Source organism: Paramormyrops kingsleyae, chromosome 4, assembly GCF_048594095.1.
Source record: "Paramormyrops kingsleyae isolate MSU_618 chromosome 4, PKINGS_0.4, whole genome shotgun sequence".
Classification (NCBI taxonomy): Eukaryota; Metazoa; Chordata; class Actinopteri; order Osteoglossiformes; family Mormyridae; genus Paramormyrops; species Paramormyrops kingsleyae.
In genome coordinates, this window is record NC_132800.1 from 25,941,148 (window position 1) to 25,959,627 (window position 18,480).

General features: G+C 42.3%; 1 protein-coding gene across 2 annotated transcripts; it reads right to left on the reverse strand.

Annotated features, from left to right (window-relative positions):
* Positions 1 to 708: 708 nt before the first annotated feature.
* On the reverse strand, positions 709 to 5,821 carry pi15b (peptidase inhibitor 15b). Of its 2 annotated transcripts, none has more exons than XM_023845493.2 (5): positions 5,011 to 5,821; positions 4,234 to 4,352; positions 3,634 to 3,766; positions 1,849 to 1,964; positions 709 to 1,070 (listed from the first exon to the last, which is right to left on the reverse strand). In XM_023845493.2, the coding sequence occupies exons 1-5, from the start codon at positions 5,278 to 5,280 to the stop codon at positions 935 to 937; spliced, it is 774 nt and encodes a 257-aa protein (XP_023701261.1). In that variant the 5' UTR covers positions 5,281 to 5,821; the 3' UTR covers positions 709 to 934. The 2 variants fall into 2 exon arrangements, 1 of the variants encoding a protein (XP_023701261.1); XR_011990219.1 differs by having other exon boundaries at positions 933 to 1,070; positions 1,663 to 1,964.
* Positions 5,822 to 18,480: the final 12,659 nt, after the last annotated feature.

An 18,480-nucleotide genomic window follows, 5' to 3' on the forward strand; every position in this document is an offset into this window, starting at 1 on the left:
GTACATAAAAATGCCCATAAATTGATCCGTTTATTGACTGTTTTTTAAATGGCTGTAAGGCAGCTATTTTAAGGGTTACACGGTTACATGACAGTGCTGCTGTCGTGTAACGGCAGCCAGCCCCCACCACCCAATCCCTACTATCCCCAAACAAACCTTTCCGTGAATATTCCCTTGGCAGTATTACACGCTCTGCAATCACCAAACCAGTGCACTAGATTTTCCTACATACACAAATCACATCCTTAAACAGTTCATCAATAAACAAACATGAATCTTCTTATAGGGATTAAAACCTTCATGAATTCATGTTCTTTGTATTTTAATTAAATGTTTTATTTTAAAGAACGCTAAATGTAGGAATATTATATAGCTATCCATGAATTAAAAGATAATAGCACCTTCCATAACCGTGTATTAACATTCCTAAGGTTATAAAAGCCTAGTGCAACATTCAAAGCCTTATATTACAGCTGGCAGACGTCACTCTGTGCCTGAAAGTTCACCTCATCTAGGCATTCTTTAAGTTTCAGCAATCAAAACTGCCATACAGTACAAGAGCAATTTCAGCCAGTACTGAAACACTTTACCTTGTTTGATCATGAAATGGACCATGAGAAACTGACACGTTTAATAGAAACGGGAAAATGTGTATGGTGCAGAAATGTTCGATCTTGCATTTACACACAAATATACCAGTATTCAATATGCATAAAATGGGAACATTTAATTTCATTAAAAAAATGTCTGTGACATTAAAAAACTCATGTAACTAACCGCTGTAAAGTACTCTGTGCTGAAAGCCTTAGGTCTGGGGTTGCTAGGCGATTCTGGAGCGTCAGCGGGTCTGAACAAGAAATGTTTCTTGGAAACATTATTTACACGGGGGGGTGGGGGTCCAAGGTGCCAGCCATCTGGACAGGTGAAAGGCAGCTTATCGAAACCAGTACAGGTAGTTGGAGCTGACAGCGGGGGAGCACAGGTTACTGCTGCAGGACGCCCCATAGGCGGGGGGGCAGGCCGAGCAGGGTACGCCCACCTGGTAGGGCGCCTCCCCGATCCAGTTCCCCCTGTCGAGGAGAGGACAGAAACATCCAGGTTATGTCAGAGCTGTGGTCCGCATCCAGCCTCGGGGAAAATCAGCCAAGTCGCCCAGAGCCTTACAGTTATAACAACACACTTGTTTTAGGAACATAAAAATGCCAAAATATGTCAGGAGGCCCATCTGCTTTTTGGTAAATGTATTAGAAATGGTGACTTTAATTAACGGCCCCATCCAAACACACTAAAAGAAATATTATTCTAAACCAATAAAACTCTGTGTGTTAGAAATAGTCCAGCTAATTCCCATTTATGGCCTTGTGGTTGTAACAATGAAGCAGTCAGCAGAGCTGCCCTTATCTGCTCCTCGCAGGATTTGGTGCATTTGGATCATATTATTTTGCTCAGACTACGAGACTTAGGGCTTTGCTACGTCTGACCAGTCCTTGTATGGAAACCCTCTGAGAGGCCCAATGTTTTCCTAAATGCACAAATGGTGTTTATACGGCTGTTAACACATAAATTACCGTGGCAACCAAGCCGGCTGTAATAAATCGCTCACCTCCTTGTTCTCTTGTTAATTTAATAATATCAGAGCGGCCTCACTGCACAGATACCTACTTCGGGGAGTAGTTGCACCATGGATACCTACTTCGGGGAGTAGTTGCACCATGGATACCTACTTCGGGGAGTAGTTGCACCATGGATACCTACTTCGGGGAGTAGTTGCACCATGGATACCTACTTCGGGGAGTAGTTGCACCATGGATACCTACTTCGGGGAGTAGTTGCACCATGGATACCTACTTCGGGGAGTAGTTGCACACCAGGTATGTGGCCCTCCTCCACAGAGAGCCCCAGACGTTCATATTGTAGCAAGTCTGCACCGCACATCCCACCCTCCTCGACGTCGCCCACACCATCTGCGGAGAAACGGAAGCGTGTTCACGATCGCCGTGCTTTAAGGCCACCTTCATTGTTGGAGATGTACTTTGACGGTCTTTTACGCCGTTTGTCGACTCTTTGAACTCGACCATCCGAACATTAAACCTTTCAGGACAGTTACTCGGGTATTTATCCGAGGGGGGTGTATTTGGAGCCAGCGCGGAAACTGGAGTACGCGGCGGAAACCCCCACCGACGCGGGGAGAAGGTTTAGCCAACTCGAACGGAAACAGCAATGCCCACTGAGCCTTCCTTCCACAGCAGGTCGGGATATTATATTAACGGGTCCATTTAGCATGGAAGTGGAGGGAAATAAACCTAGGAGTGTATTGGAAGTCGATCATGGTGCTTGGCAGCTGTGATGACCAGGGCTCAGTCTGCAGCTCAGATCACAGCTCAGATCACAGCTCAGCGTGCCCGTACCCGTGAGCCGAACCCGAGTGTAAAGCGTACACGTGGGCCCGGCTCAGCGTGCCCGTACCCGTGAGCCGAACCCGAGTGTAACGCGTACTCGTGGGCCCGGCTCAGCGTGCCCGTACCCGTGAGCCGAACACGAGTGTAACGCGTATTCGTGGGCCCGGCTCTGCGTGCCCGTACCCGTGAGCCGTACCCGTGTGTAAAGCGTACACGTGGGCCCAGCTCAGCGTGCCCGTACCCGTGAGCCGAACCCGAGTGTAAAGCGTACACGTGGGCCCGGCTCTGCGTGCCCGTACCCGTGAGCCGAACCCGAGTGTAAAGCGTACACGTGGGCCCGGCTCAGCGTGCCCGTGAGCCGAACCCGAGTGTAACACGTACACGTGGGCCCGGCTCAGCGTACCCGTACCCGTGAGCCGTACCCGAGTGTAACGCGTATTCGTGAGCCCGGCTCAGCGTGCCCGTACCCGTGAGCCGAACCCGAGTGTAAAGCGTACACGTGGGCCCGGCTCAGCGTGCCCGTACCCGTGAGCCGAACCCGAGTGTAAAGCGTACACGTGGGCCCGGCTCTGCGTGCCCGTACCCGTGAGCCGTACCCGAGTGTAAAGCGTACACGTGGGCCCGGCTCTGCGTGCCCGTACCCGTGAGCCGTACCCGAGTGTAACGCGTACACGTGGGCCCGGCTCAGCGTACCCGTACCCGTGAGCCGTACCCGAGTGTAACGCGTACACGTGGGCCCGGCTCAGCGTACCCGTACCCGTGAGCCGTACCCGAGTGTAACGCGTACTCGTGGGCCCGGCTCAGCGTGCCCGTACCCGTGAGCCGTACCCGAGTGTAACGCGTACTCGTGGGCCCGGCTCAGCGTGCCCGTACCCGTGAGCCGAACCCGAGTGTAACGCGTACTCGTGGGCCCGGCTCAGCGTGCCCGTACCCGTGAGCCGAACCCGAGTGTAACGCGTACTCGTGAGCCCGGCTCAGCGTGCCCGTACCCGTGAGCCGTACCCGAGTGTAACGCGTACTCGTGGGCCCGGCTCAGCGTGCCCGTACCCGTGAGCCGAACCCGAGTGTAACGCGTACACGTGGGCCCGGCTCAGCGTGCCCGTACCCGTGAGCCGAACCCGAGTGTAACGCGTACACGTGGGCCCGGCTCAGCGTGCCCGTACCCGTGAGCCGTACCCGAGTGTAACGCGTACTCGTGGGCCCGGCTCAGCGTGCCCGTACCCGTGAGCCGTACCTGAGTGTAATGTGTACACATGGGCCCATAGCAGCGCGCCGGGCACCTGGGACTGCAGTCTCGGGGGTAGGGGAACACGTAGTCTCTGACCTCATCGTACCAAGGCTTCACAAGCTGCAAGATGGACCTGAAGCTGAACAGTCAGGAGAAGCTGCGGGTCAGACACGCACACTTTTCACAGGTTCGCATAAAAACGCACACATAGGGCGAGCATTGTTAAAATCGGACGCTTTCTGGAAAAATTTACAGAATCATCTCAATGTCTGGAATCCCCACCGTTCTAAATACATAAATGCCCCTTGAAAATAAAGTATTGCTAAAGGTATATATTAACTGCAAAGTTTGGCCAGGGGCCCCATTGTAACAAACGCCCCTATAGTGTACAGATAATACTGACACACACTGTACGCAGAACAGGGCGTCTGTTCCTATGGACTGATGAGACACATGTAAGGCACATGTTGACCATTAGGCCTACTACAAAAGATTATAAATATGTATGTCAGCAGAATAAAGATATCAGTCTTTCGTGACTATCAATGGCAGAGCTGGTCCGTTTGAAAAACGCCCCCAAAGAAATAAGATGCAAGTGTTTTATACCGGCCCGTCCTGACCGAGAGGTTTTGGCCGTAGAACCGCATCAGATAGTACGGCCCGTGATCCCAGATGCATGTGGCCGCCCAAGCCTCTGCTGACTTGGCCAAGCCGTCATCCCAGACCTGGGTGGGCAGGGACAGAGATGTTGGCTTGACCAAATCCTTGATGGTGGTCACGTTAGGAGTCAAATGTAGGGTTGCATTTGGAGACCAGTCTTCGGTGAGCTCTAGGCATGTCTACACAGGTTATTTTGAAGGCATCTTCACAATTTTTAGAATATAACGTGTGTCCACTGCAGTCAGATATGAATATATATCTTGAGTGGTTATATAGGAATGCACCATGACATGGATAATGATAACATAATTGCGGGGTTTGTATGACATAATTTCCCAACCCAACTCAAACCGTCAGTTAAACTTTTATGTGGGGACTTGTGATCCTCAGAAATAAAATACGATCTATAATTTATAACGCCATGTCGCATTCCTCTGTCCTCCAATTCAATTTAGCATCCAGCTTTAGTGTTAACTAAAAATAGACTACCAAACTTAAAAACACCTGGTAATGTAAATATGCTACAGTGATCAAAATAGTGGTCATTGTAAACTATCATTTACAATAAAATTTTAACAAATAAATACATTTACGTTTGTAATGTTCACGATTTTACATATTGTAGCACATATTACATGTATTTATCTGAGTTACAAATGACTGCATGCATTTACTTATGGAGAAATAACCTGTCATAGTTTTAAGTAATTAGTTGACACTTACCATGTACTCCATGTTGGCTGCTGGTGGGAAGACATTTGCCCGGACCATGTTATGATAATCTACGATGGCGATCATGTCGCTCTGTGAAATGTACCGCTTCTGTCTGCTCCTAGATGTGTCTGCATTACTGACCGAGAAATTAACGCCGGACAACCCGCCGGTGTTTGAAACGGAGCCGGTGGAATTAACCACAGCGACTCGGTCACCGTCTGCTAGGGTGATGACAACCGCAATGAGAGACAGGCAGACGTCGGTCGTGCTTCTCAGCATGTCGTTGCAATTAATTTTCTGATGATTAGACTTTTAAATGGAATTTACGGAGCAAATCACGATTCCCGAGTTCAAAATAATAATTGAAATGATCAATTTTAAAGTATTGTTATCAAACAAAAATGACTAAAATTGCATTCTACCTGAGACGTGTTTCTTTGGTTTCTGCACGACAGGAAACCTGTAGCTGTATGGGTTCTTCAAATTGTATGCTTCTCGAGATCGCTTGTCGTATTCTGGGCTGTGCCTCGCTGCTACCTATAGGAGATCTCGGGCTACCCTAAGGTTTGGCACGTTAAAGTTTTACTATTCTTCGGGAAAGTTTTTCAGTGGTGCCTTTAGCGAAATTGTGTACTTGTAAATGTGTCTTAAATCACCGTTTTCCCTTTAAGTAACACGTTTGCTTTATGTTCGCCCAGCATGAAAATGTTACATAATTGCGATGACTTAAATCATATGAAAATCCGTTGGACTGAGTTTGAAGGAAACTCTAGATGCACACCGTGTATCTCTTACGTCTTAGAGCTAATGCAGTCTTAGTCATCTTGCATTAGGACACAAAGAACAAGCCAAAGCAAAGTGAGGCTATTTAATATTCCTTTTAATCCACCCTGATTGATCACAGCTGTTGATCCAATATAAGACTAGATTTCAGGCAGCTCTTGGACTCCCCTCACGAAGATCAAGATGCTGGTACCTGATCAGTTTGATCAAAGAAGGTCTAGTGTATTGTAGTCTGCATGGTCACCGTCAGCAAGCCAATAGCGTGGAACGACACTCAACTCTGCAACCAATCCACTCCAACTTACATCGTCTGAACCAGGTGCATGGTTCCGACTATCTAAGTCAGGGGAGCCCAACTCCAATCCTGGGGGGCCGGAGCCCAGTGTAGCTTAGATCTTCCCCTGTTCCACCATAAATGATTCAGCTCATGTGCTGTGTGGCACCCCTGGTTTAAGTTACTAATGTTATAAGCAGCTATGCTATTGGGAAACATGTCCCTGCTCAGTAATGTACACATCCGCTATTCTGCTGTTTAGTGTGACGTGTGTTATGTCACATCACTGAAAGCTGAACATTCACATGCAGAGAATGTGTTTCCACCAAAATTGCATGCGTCTATTGACTGTGCAATAATGGGGACAATCACAGCCATCGTGAACGCCATTGTTTGTCATTGTTATTGTTTAGCTGAATCAGTCTATTGTTATTTGTCAATGCAATGACCACACAGCTAAAAGTTACCCCCCCCCCCCCCTGCCAAGCCCATTTGAAGTTGAGTGTTGCTGTCAGCTGTAGAATGTTGGGGATGGTGATTCTGTGCAGATGGTTGGAGGTCGGACCTGCAATAGATTAATAGACGCAATTTTTTGAAATTGCGAAACAATCTTACCTGATCTTGTATATATGTGCCACACATATTAACTGTGAAGAGAAGAAGCAGTATTATTAACATTGTATGGAGACTGGGGAAGTTCAGGACGAGGCTGAATAGGAAGATACTTCCATAGTCTGAAAACGTTGCTGCTCACAGCATTTTTGTTGTTGATTGGGGGAGATACAGGTTAGGGCTGGCTGCATGTTTTCTAGGGTACAGGGATTTACAGTCTACATTGCACTTAATGAAACATCTTGTCTGTGATGTGTAAAATTCTTGTCAGATATACAACACATATCCAAGATATTGTCTTTGATGTCACTCCTTTTCTTTGTAATGAAAGACAGAAAATCACTATGTATGGTAAAGCTTTAAATTGCTGTATTTCGTTTGCCCGCGTCTGGGTGAATGGCATGGTAACGTGTGAATTTGCCAGTGTTTCGGGATTTCCTTGACTGATACAGTTCTGTCTTCATTTCTGGCCCATACTCCATCTCAGTAGGTGGAATGGACCTTCCAGAAAGCCTTCAGTCTGCCATAAGCCAAGTAAAAGTGGAGTTTATTGAGATCGCTTAGAATGCTCTTTTGTTGGTTCTTCATTGTTTACGAAGATTTCTTACACATTTATGTACACATCCAACAGATTTATTCAAAACGTTTTCTTTTAAGACCCTTGAGGTCAGACAGATGTCCAGAGACTAGTATGTCTGTTCTCATTCTGACCGTAACCCTAACCCTAACCCTAACCCTAACCTTCCCAAAGCCGCAGAAACCAGCAGACAGACTTTAATTTGTCTCACAAAACCACACAGTCTTTATTGGCTTAGAAATCATGGATAAAAATGCTCAGCCTTACATAAGCCTGATTTTAAAAAGATCTAGTCTATAATCATGGCATTGGTTCACCAAAAGCTGTTTAAAACTGATTATTTAACTTTACATCGTCTGGGAAACATTTCTTCTGATCCTCATTGTGACCTTAATATCACCGGAAGTTTCTAAATGATGTAATGATCATCATCTAGCAACATTTAGCATTCAATACTTAAACTGCACAGGTCAAAATGTGTAAAAGGATTTAAAATGAAAGCAACTCTGTTTTTTTGCTATAGCAGCATCAGGTTTGTCATAATTTGTCATAAAAAATAAAGGAATAGTAATGTAATTCAAATGTAACTATACCATAACATACTATACCTTAACATCCTAACATAGCTTAACAGCTTTAATATACATTAATAACAAACATTTTGTTATAATAAAGAACATTGTGATTGTATAATAATGTTTGTTTTTAATATATATTAAAGCTGTTAAAATATGCTAGGATGTTAAGGTATAGTTACATGTTGCTTTTGAATGTACTATGAATGCATAATGAATGCATTATGAAGGTGCAGTTAATGTGAAGCTTCACCGAATACAGTATATCACAAGATGTGTATCAGGAGAACATCAAAGCACAAAACTCTGTGAAAAGCAGAACATTATCTGGCAGGAATACCTGGATGTCATGGTGTGGGAACTAAAACAAAACATGCTTTGTTTAGGATGGAACTCTGTGATCAGCATGCAGTGCACATTATGCAGTGCACATTATGCAGTGCACTTTGAGTGATGTTGTGATAGCTCACATGACAAGAAACTGCATGATCAGAGACTTTGACACAGCCTATTACTTTGGGTACTTGGGCTATAGGAAGTGGTCACACAAATGCTTACATTTACATTTAAGAAGTGTTGAGCTTTGTGTCATCTGATGTACTAAATCTTCACCTTCAAGTAGAAGTGGGTAATTCAGGTTCCAAAAGTAAAAATCCAGACCAAGATTATGTTTCAATCAACCAGTTGAGTACTCTGTAACTGTGACTCTTCACACTCAATTGGTTGGTTGAAACAATATCTTGAATATCTTGAATTTCAGTACTTGAATATTATTACTCAGTGCTTTTAAAATACTTTAAAAACACTTCTGTGCGCATGCATGGGTTAGTCGCATCATTGACATCATGTCTGTGTTCCGTGCTCAGCTGCCATTAGAGGTGAAACTGGTATGGAGCGATAACTCTAGTCAAACAAACTGGCTCAAACGTGCTTGGTCACAGTACGGATCGCCTGGGAGTTCACTCATAAATTCAGTTGGCAGCAAAAAAGAAAAATAGGCTATTGATACTCTACCTTTGTTTATCATTCCTGTATATCTATATTATGTCATTGTTACTGTAATGATCTCATAATGATCTCATAATGATCAGACATCAGTGGATATTCTGCATATATTAATTAATCTTTATTTATTTATTTTACTGCGCACCTTGCACCTGAGCACTGCGAACCAGCCAGCTTGCAGTGTGGATTACAGTTTTGGAATGTGCATCAGTGAGACGTCACTGTGAAGTATGACATGAAATGTAGCCAAATCTATTTCCAGCTGGATCGTGGGGCTGCTCCGCCCACTGAGCCTGGACCCAGTGACTCAGGCTAGCAGGAATGCTCAGTTAAAGCCTGTTAAAATTTACTGAGTTTCACGTCATACCTTGGCAAGCTTTTTCCTGAACGTAAGATTTAACTGTAATAAAACACAAAGCAAATGTCTTCAGCTTGTCATGCTCCTTTGGTCTCACCTCTGCAAAACCATTTGGTCCATTAACTTCTAAGACAGGGGTCCCAAACTATATTATAATAAAATAATTTAAAAATATGTAATAACATAATAATAATAAAAATTTAAATAATGTTTTTGTTTTGCAATCCCTTAAAATTTTTCATGCCATCCTTTCATCCCCTGCAAAATTTTCTAGATCCAGGAGCTTCAAAAGTTCTCAGTCAAGACATCATAGGAACTTGTAACCGGGGACCAGGTTCCAGAACTTTGGTGTGAAAGCATCTTGTGTTTGGATGAAAAGTCTGGAGTAGGGACTAAAAAAGGGTTCCAGAACTGCCTCAAGGGGAACTACAGTAGGACAGAGAAAAAAGTTCCTGTGCCATGTGTATGTGCTGGATGGTGTTGGAGAACCCAATATTATCAGCCATCTACTGTATATTTTTAAAATACTGCATATTAGCCCTACAGAAGATGCAGTGAAACAACATAATGTATTCAATTCACGTAATCTATGGTTAAGTAATATTGTAACACTACATGTCTTATGAATGGCATTTTGAAATCTGAAGTATAAGTGCCAGTGTTGCCAAGCAACCTCACCCCTGAAATCAAGCCCCAAATAAACCCAGTATACAAAGTGAGACGGAGAAATCAAGCCCCAAATAAGCCAAGTGTCCAAAGGGAGATGGCTTATTTGGGGCTTGATTTCTCCAAGTGTCCAAAGTGAGACAGAAAAATCAAGCCCCAAATAAGCCAAGTGTCCAAAGTGAGACGGAGAAATCAAGCCCCAAATAAACCCAGTGTCCAAAGTGAGACGGAGAAATCAAGCCCCAAATAAACCCAGTGTCCAAAGTGAGATGGAACATATATACTGTATATATATACATGACCACATGGAACACAGTGTGTCCTGTGTTTGCCATAGTATGTGTGTTCCTTGTACACGTAACATGCATACAACAGTAACTGAAATATTGGAGGCGTGGTTCTAAAGTTTTCATTTATCATTTTCTTTTATTAGTGTGACAGTAATTTCTTACATAGTTAGTATCTTCTGCCATAAACCAGGCCTAAATATGTTCCTTTGTTGCACATTTTACACAAATAAACTCATAAATATCAGAACACAAAGAAAATATTCGAGAGGGATACAAATTTATGTGGTATATCACCATAAGAACTCTTAATTAACCTTTAGCCACTCATTAAATATCAAATTATGGTCAAAAATAAAATAAAAAAACTCTTACATTAATTGAGCTTAGCCAAAATGGCTAAAACTAGCCAGAAAGGAAACTAGTGAATTAACATGAAAATCAGACGGAGAATCCGTCAACTCTAAAGAACCTGAAAAGCACAGGGTGGAAACTCTTTTGGATTTCACCGACTGTTTTTACCTGCCCCCCTGCCCGATGAAAAACAATAACGTTGCTTTGGAAAATCGAAATACTGTCCAACAACGATATACTGTGGTATAATGTACTGACATTATGACGGTATGAAAAAATAAATTATAACCAAGATTAATATAGAACCAGAGCCCGCTGGGGAAATTCAAATAGAACCTTGTTTGTGTAACTGTGAATACTTGTGTTTCGGATTGTTGTATGCGCCCTTGCCTGTATCGTGCGTGAACCCGTTCTGATCCTCTTTAGCTGTTGTATAAATCACCCACTGTGTGTGCCTTACTGTCCGGTGTCTCATCTCCCTGTGTTTTCCTGTGCTATGTGGTTTGGTGTGTGTTTCTGTACTTGCGTAAGTCTTTTGAAGGGTTTAGAAAACAGACATTGATTTTACTTAAATTAAGGCTTTTTGTTTCTCACCACCATATCGATGCCTTGGTCTGCCAGACCATTATTGATCCCAGAGGGAAAATTTCTATGCAAGCATAGTCTAAACCGAAGGAAGCATTTGATGGCATTATGTCATTTTTATGCACATATGCCTATGTCAGCTGTCTAATGCCGTTTGATCAATGATGGGTTGAGTCTGTAATATAATTGTCAGTAAAATTAGAAATTCTTGGAATGATGAATCTGTTATATTAGGCCTATAAAAATGAGGATTACGTTAAAAAGCCCTAAAACCACAACCTCTGAATAAGAACAAGCCCAAAAAATGCAGCGACTTCAGCAGAAAGCCCAACGTCCCTTATAATAAGTGGACTTGGCAACACTGGTAGGTGTCGTGCTGAAAGGAAAGGAAAGAGAATGTAAAGGAAAGGAAAGAGAATGTAAAGGAAAGGAAAGAGAATGTAAAGGAAATGAAAGAGAATGTAAAGGAAAGGAAAGAGAATGTAAGGGAAAGGAAAGAGAATGTAAAGGAAAGGAAAGAGAATGTAAAGGAAAGGAAAGAGAAGGAAAGGAAAGAGAATGTAAAGGAAAGGAATGAGAATGTAAAGGAAAGGAAAGAGAATGTAAGGGAAAAGAAAGAGAATGTAAAGGAAAGGAAAGAGAAGGTAAAGGAAAGGAAAGATAAGGTAAAGGAAAGGAAAGAAGGAAGGAAAGGAAAGGATGGTGGTTAAGAGGCTTGCCTCTGGACCATGAGATACTGGGTTTGAGTCCCACCTCTGGCACCATCATTGGGTCCCTGAGCAAGACCCTTAACCCCACTTTGCCCAGGTGGACTGTCCCTGAATTTGGAAAAATGGAAGTTGCTCTGGATAAGAGTGTCTGCTAAATGCCTTAAATGTAAAGGATGTGAGAGGAAAGGAGAAGACAGGAAAGGAAAGGAGATGTTGCTGAAGTGGATCTAACCATCATTTGCTGGAAGGGTAGCCTTTTTTGTGAACTGTGTTAATGTCTGTGAAATACTATATGACACTAATGTAAACTGTGTTAATGACTGTGAAATACTATATGATACTAATGTGAACTGTGTTAATGTCTGTGAAATACTATATGATACTAATGTAAACTGTGTTAATGACTGTGAAATACTATATGACACTAATGTAAACTGTGTTAATGTCTGTGAAATACTATATGACACTAATGTAAACTGTGTTAATGACTGTGAAATACTATATGATACTAATGTGAACTGTGTTAATGACTGTGAAATACTATATGATACTAATGTGAACTGTGTTAATGACTGTGAAATACTATATGATACTAATGTGAACTGTGTTAATGACTGTGAAATACTATATGATACTAATGTGAACTGTGTTAATGACTGTGAAATACTATATGACACTAATGTAAACTGTGTTAATGACTGTGAAATACTATATGATACTAATGTGAACTGTGTTAATGACTGTGAAATACTATATGACACTAATGTAAACTGTGTTAATGACTGTGAAATACTATATGATACTAATGTAAACTGTGTTAATGACTGTGAAATACTATATGATACTAATGTGAACTGTGTTAATGTCTGTGAAATACTATATGATACTAATGTAAACTGTGTTAATGTCTGTGAAATACTATATGATACTAATGTAAACTGTGTTAATGACTGTGAAATACTATATGATACTAATGTGAACTGTGTTAATGACTGTGAAATACTATATGATACTAATGTGAACTGTGTTAATGACTGTGAAATACTATATGATACTAATGTGAACTGTGTTAATGACTGTGAAATACTATATGATACTAATGTAAACTGTGTTAATGACTGTGAAATACTATATGATACTAATGTAAACTGTGTTAATACCTTGAAGTTCAAGAAAAGGCAGATTACTGTTTACATAACATTCTTAACGGTGGAAATAAGTTATTTTTTTCATTGATGTGCTTGATCTGACTGGGGAGGGGCTTGTGGTGTATGGGCCAAGCCAGCTTGTTCCAAGGTAGCGGGAGTTGAGGGTGGTAGTCATTTTCAACAGCTTCTAATGATTTGTATTACTTTTTTGTCTGTATGGAAACGTAAGAGGATGTTGATAGGTGAAGGTGGATCAGGGGGGATATACTTTTGGTTTTTATACACATATGATTTATACATGTCATGCTGGATGGAAGCCTTTTAGATTATTGCTGTAAATATAATAATGCACACAATGGAGGATTCACTCGTCCTCAATCACCAGGTCATTCCGTGGGTCATATCATAACAAAACAGATGAAAGTTGAAGCCATTCTTTCAGCTGCTCAGGCATAGTCAGGATTTAACAGCCTCTCATATTTCTAAACAACAAAATACTGCTTTTCCCTTCTGACCAGCATTTATATCTTAAACATGTGTGAATATATTTTGGCAGAAAAAAATGAATTAAGCTTTACCACTAAGACCTTTGTAAGCTTGGCAAGCTCCAGGCTGAGATAATCAGAGTCACCAAAGCGTATGATGTCATCAGCCTTGTACATTCAAGTTGCTATGACACATTATATCTCTGATAAGAAACAGACCCTGTCAAACTACTCTCCAGTTGTGGTTTAGTTGTCAAAATAGGGATTGTTTTAGTCATTCTTTTATTTTGGTCTCCAGGCTAATGAAATGTGCTCTTATTTTTAGGTATTATAGTCAATCATTATGTCCTACATAGTTTACAGCTTTAATGCAATGACCACGTCGTAAAAACTAGGACTGCTTTTGTGATTTCTGCAGTATGTGTTGTTGGCATACAGAGAAATGTCCAAAAACGTATGAAAAAAAAATCTTCCCCCCCCCCCCCATTTGATACTACCATTAAATAGCATTAAAGTGTCATTTATTGTCAAGAAACATTTACATTTGGGGTACGCTCAATTCAAGTGACATGAGAAGGCACACTGTATGTGAATTTAAAAAAATCAAGCATTTATTGCTGTATTTGTGCTGGCAGGTCTATTTGGTGTAGCAGCTTACGTCGGATCATGGTTCCTCTCTCGTCTGCCAATTGCAACACCAACCAGTGACCGGCAACTGCTGAAACATCTGGCATCATCTGGATCACCAACATCTCTTGCTGTGCTGAAGAAGCTGTGTGGTCCGTTCTGGTATCTCAGTGAAGAGTTGGGAGCACTTGCAGTTTTTGATCAGGACGTTGTTAGTAGTAGCTGAGAAACGAGCCATGATAGAAGAACTTGCTCACCAAGGAACGGAGGACCGACCAAAGCGCGGACCCCTCAAAGATCAGGGATGAGCAGTCGCACTTCTATGCTACTTACAATACAAGGAACACTTTCTGTGTTCTGCTGATCCTGAGACGGGGGCGACCAGTGAAGCCTACTTCCCAGAACTCCGCGTTGTCAGTGATGCTGCTGAAAGCGGAGTTGCACTAATGCAGGACTACAATGCACTGTTGACAAAAGACGAAGAGAAAATGCAGCTCGCTCTCCCAAGTAATCAGGAAGCACCAAAACCGTTTTCCTGACTCAAATAGGTCAACGGTTTTGCAGGGTCTAGCTCCAAGCACTAGCAGCCAGTGGTGCTAAAGCTACCATACTGATTGTTAGAAAACAGACTTTCGCATTCAGTCAGTCAGTCGTACTGACCACAGTTCCACAGTGTACTGTGTAATGAAGTGCTTTTGTTGTATGTATCTGCCGTATGTATCTGTATTTTGTGTCGGGATATGGGTATATCAGTATAGTGATAATTACCAGCCATGGAGGATAATAATCGCTTATATGATATACTGCATGCACTGAGCATGCCCTAAATATTAAGTAATTTAGATTTTTTTTCCCCCCACATTGTTAATTGGTTGACTTTGTAAAATTAAAAAAATTTGGACCACCCTAGTAGATCACAGAAACCAAAATAAGTGATGATACAACTTTCAACTAACTATTCAATTTGGAAGAGGTATCCCAACTGTCACGCCCATGTGGGTGGGACCGAGCACCGGCAGGCGATCACCAGCTGATCCACGCCGATCTTTCATTGTGAAGTATTATACTCCGAATGAGTGTTTTCTCTCACTAAAGATCACGTAATCCTAGGCCTCCTATGGCTGCAGGAACATGACCCTCGCATTCACTGGTCCTCAGGCGAGCCAGTGAGGTACTGTATGTCGCATCCCCCTTATGACGTAGCGGTCCCTTCTCCAAGCCCGTTGCAGGATGGCTCCACAGTGTTCCGGGTTCAAGCTCTCCTGGTTTCCCACCGCCGTGCAGGGCACCTCCAATATCTGGTCGATTGGGAGGGGTTTGGCCCCGAGGAACGTTCATGGGTTCCTGCGGCTGACGTCCTGGACCCCAGCCTGGTGGTCGACTTCCACGCTGCCCATCTGTCTAAGCCCGCTCCACAGCTGCGGGGGCATCCGCGTCACCCTACTCGGCCATTGGGAGGGGGGGAGGGGGGGGTACTGTCACGCCCATGTGGACGGGACCGAGCACCGGCAGGCGATCACCAGCTGATCAACCCACTTCTTAAGATCGGCAACGGCAATCTTTCATTGTGAAGTATTGTTGCCATTTCCCAATGAGCCATACCGAGCATTTTCTCTGTCTCTTGTCCTCCCGGTTCGTCCTGCCTTCTGTGTCCTGCCTGCCTGCCTGCCCCGTCCTGCCCTGCTACCTTGCTGATCCCGTTCCTCCCGACCCCTCGTCATCTCATCTCGTCCATCGGTGTAGGACTGACTTCCCCGGTACCTGACCTCTGCTTGTGACCCGACTACTCTCCTGGGTTGCCCCCTTGGATCTGTCAGTGCCCGGTTTCCAAAATAAACCTGTTTGCTCCCGCATTTCAGGGTCTGCCTCCTCCATTCTCGCCTGGTGTCACACCAACAATCTTCAAAACATCATTTTATTATTTTTTGGAAACACTGTCCCTCATATTTAGATGTGTCAGTTTGATGCCGCTACAGTCATAAATGCTGCCTGTTAACATGAATTATTCATTTTTTGGTGATATTTTTATTTGTGGCGCACAATCTTTAAAACAATGCTATTACGATTTTATTGTACGATTGTGTAGGCCATCTCTTGAATATGTAAACTTATCCGCATGTATAAGCATGCGGATTCTCTCTGCTTGTGCATAGTATTACGTATTTAATTAAATAATGTGCAAAAGTCACAAACAACAGCATGGATATAAAAGATCTATGGGATGTCGAAAACACTTTGATGTACCTATACTGACCTCTAGTGGTAGAAATAACGCCGGATTAATCTGTGCAGACAATCACACTGTCCTCTAGTGGCAGATACGGGACATCATCATCACCCGTGAGAAATTTGCCATATATCCACACTGACTGAGCATTCATTCAGGATTTTATGGAATCTTCATTTTACAACCAATGTATATCCTCCTGAGACCCAAGGAAAAAAGTGTCCTTCAATTTTAGGTTATTTGTCTTTAGAGGAAATACGACATCTTACAATTTAGATTTTTTCTAATTTATTTTTATTTTTAATTTGACAGCATGTCCTCTTTAGTGTACAACAGGAATAAATACGTTTCCTTACATCAGTGAAAAGATAGATGCAAAAACAAAATGTCCACTACAATGGACATAAATGAATGGGCGGGGTCTCAGGAGGATATGAAAGCAATTAAGTTCTACTCATACATTTTGTGCTATGGAGCAATTTACAGCAGCTGTCCGTGTTCGCGATGCAAACGAGCTCCCTACCTTAAGGTCTAGGCTAAAAATAGACACCAATCTTATAGCTAGAGGGTATTTTTGTTGCATAGGTGACAGCTGGGTATTTTACTTGAGCACTTGCATGCTAAATACCTAGCATGTTGAATACCTTTACATGTGGTATGACGGTATTACACTTCCTGTTTCTGAAAATGAAAACTTAAGGGAAAGACAGTGCAGACAGATGCCAGTGATCTAAGAAGTCTGGACTGTCGTCCTGGTGTTGCACATAATAATTGTAACGTGCCCTGATTTGCTGAAGTGGCGTTATTCAGTATTGCGATTGACTCTCTTTATTCGGCAGTTGAACTTCTTGACACATTTGATTTCAAATGATTGGCAATTGTTTAACATATTCCTTTCATCGCCAGGGAAGAAATGATCGTCTTTTCATAGACAAATGCTATAATAAGTGATTTTCTTTCTTTCTGCTGTCTATATCAATTTATAAAGTCCTTCAACCAATATAGATATTTTAACTTCTAACTATTTTAATTTAATTGTATTATCGTTATTAGAGCTGACGTTTATTACTATTGTTGTTTTAATATTACTGTTTGTATTCAGTAATAACATACTATTGTATTCTCGGTTTAAAATAAGCATTTGCGTTTTATTTTTTTAAAGACCAATTATATTTATGTTTAGTTTTGCACTTAACGTTTTACTGCCTAATCATTTCTAGATTAAGCTGCTCTCCCACATTGCTCACTTGCAGAACAGAGTAGCCAGCCGTCTCAGTAGATGCCACCCTATTTCTGGCTTCTCTTAAAGGGGAGATATCCAAAAATAATATCTAGCGAATTTCTCATAATATACGATTCCGGATATATACAAATTAATGTACGCTCATTAATACATGGTGGGCACATTAAACCGTACATTTGTTTCTAGAAAACATCTAGCGCTTCCCAGTGAACGTTAATCTAATACGCGAATGGACTGTGCAAATCGTCAGCATTTCGATGATCTAAATAAGAGCCCACGCTGCACATGCTCCTTACTTTGCGCTGTCAGTAGAATTGTTTTTTTAAAGCAGCATTTATATATTGTAATATTTACATTGAAAGTACCCTCGTGTCTAATCTACAGTTTCAAAATCCGTGTTTCATATGAAGACTTGACGCTATAATGATGTTTAAACCATTATAAACAACGACGAACTGGTAAAGACACGCATATACATACCGTTTATGTCATATAGGAATCACTCCACAATTGCACGTTCATATTTACTGAATATTTACCTGTTACTGGCTAAAAATGCTTATAGCTTTATTCAGTACAAGTAACATTTACGGCCAGTTCTTCGTTAATACATTGCTTCGTGCAATTTAAAGCCTTCCAAATTAATATCCCATCCATCTTCCGACTGTTCATCCTGGTCAGGGGACCTGGAGCCTATGCCCAAGGAGCATAATGCAACAGGTTGGGTGCACCAGGGACGGGATATCATTATGTGACACGGGTAGAACATGTAAACACAGAGCGGATGTGGGATTCGAACCCACAACCCCAGTCGATATGAGACCACGGCGCTGAACACTACTGAACTGCTACATCGTTGAAAAGAGATGTAACAGACAGTCGCTGGAAATGCGTATGATGAGACCCAGTAAACCATGTGTCTTCCAAGCATAGTAGCAAGCAACTTGTATTTACAATTCTGCT

What these genes read in the sequence shown, in the direction of transcription:
- pi15b (XM_023845493.2), bottom strand. Translation starts at nt 5,280, where the DNA reads ATGCTGAGAAGCACGACCGACGTCTGCCTGTCTCTCATTGCGGTTGTC. An exon ending in CTCTCGGTCAGGACGGGCCG is followed by an intron (nt 3,767 to 4,233) that starts GTATAAAACACT and finishes CTGACTGTTCAG; the next exon opens with CTTCAGGTCCATCTTGCAGC. An exon ending in TGTGTACACATTACACTCAG is followed by an intron (nt 1,965 to 3,633) that starts GTACGGCTCACG and finishes GTTTCTCCGCAG; the next exon opens with ATGGTGTGGGCGACGTCGAG.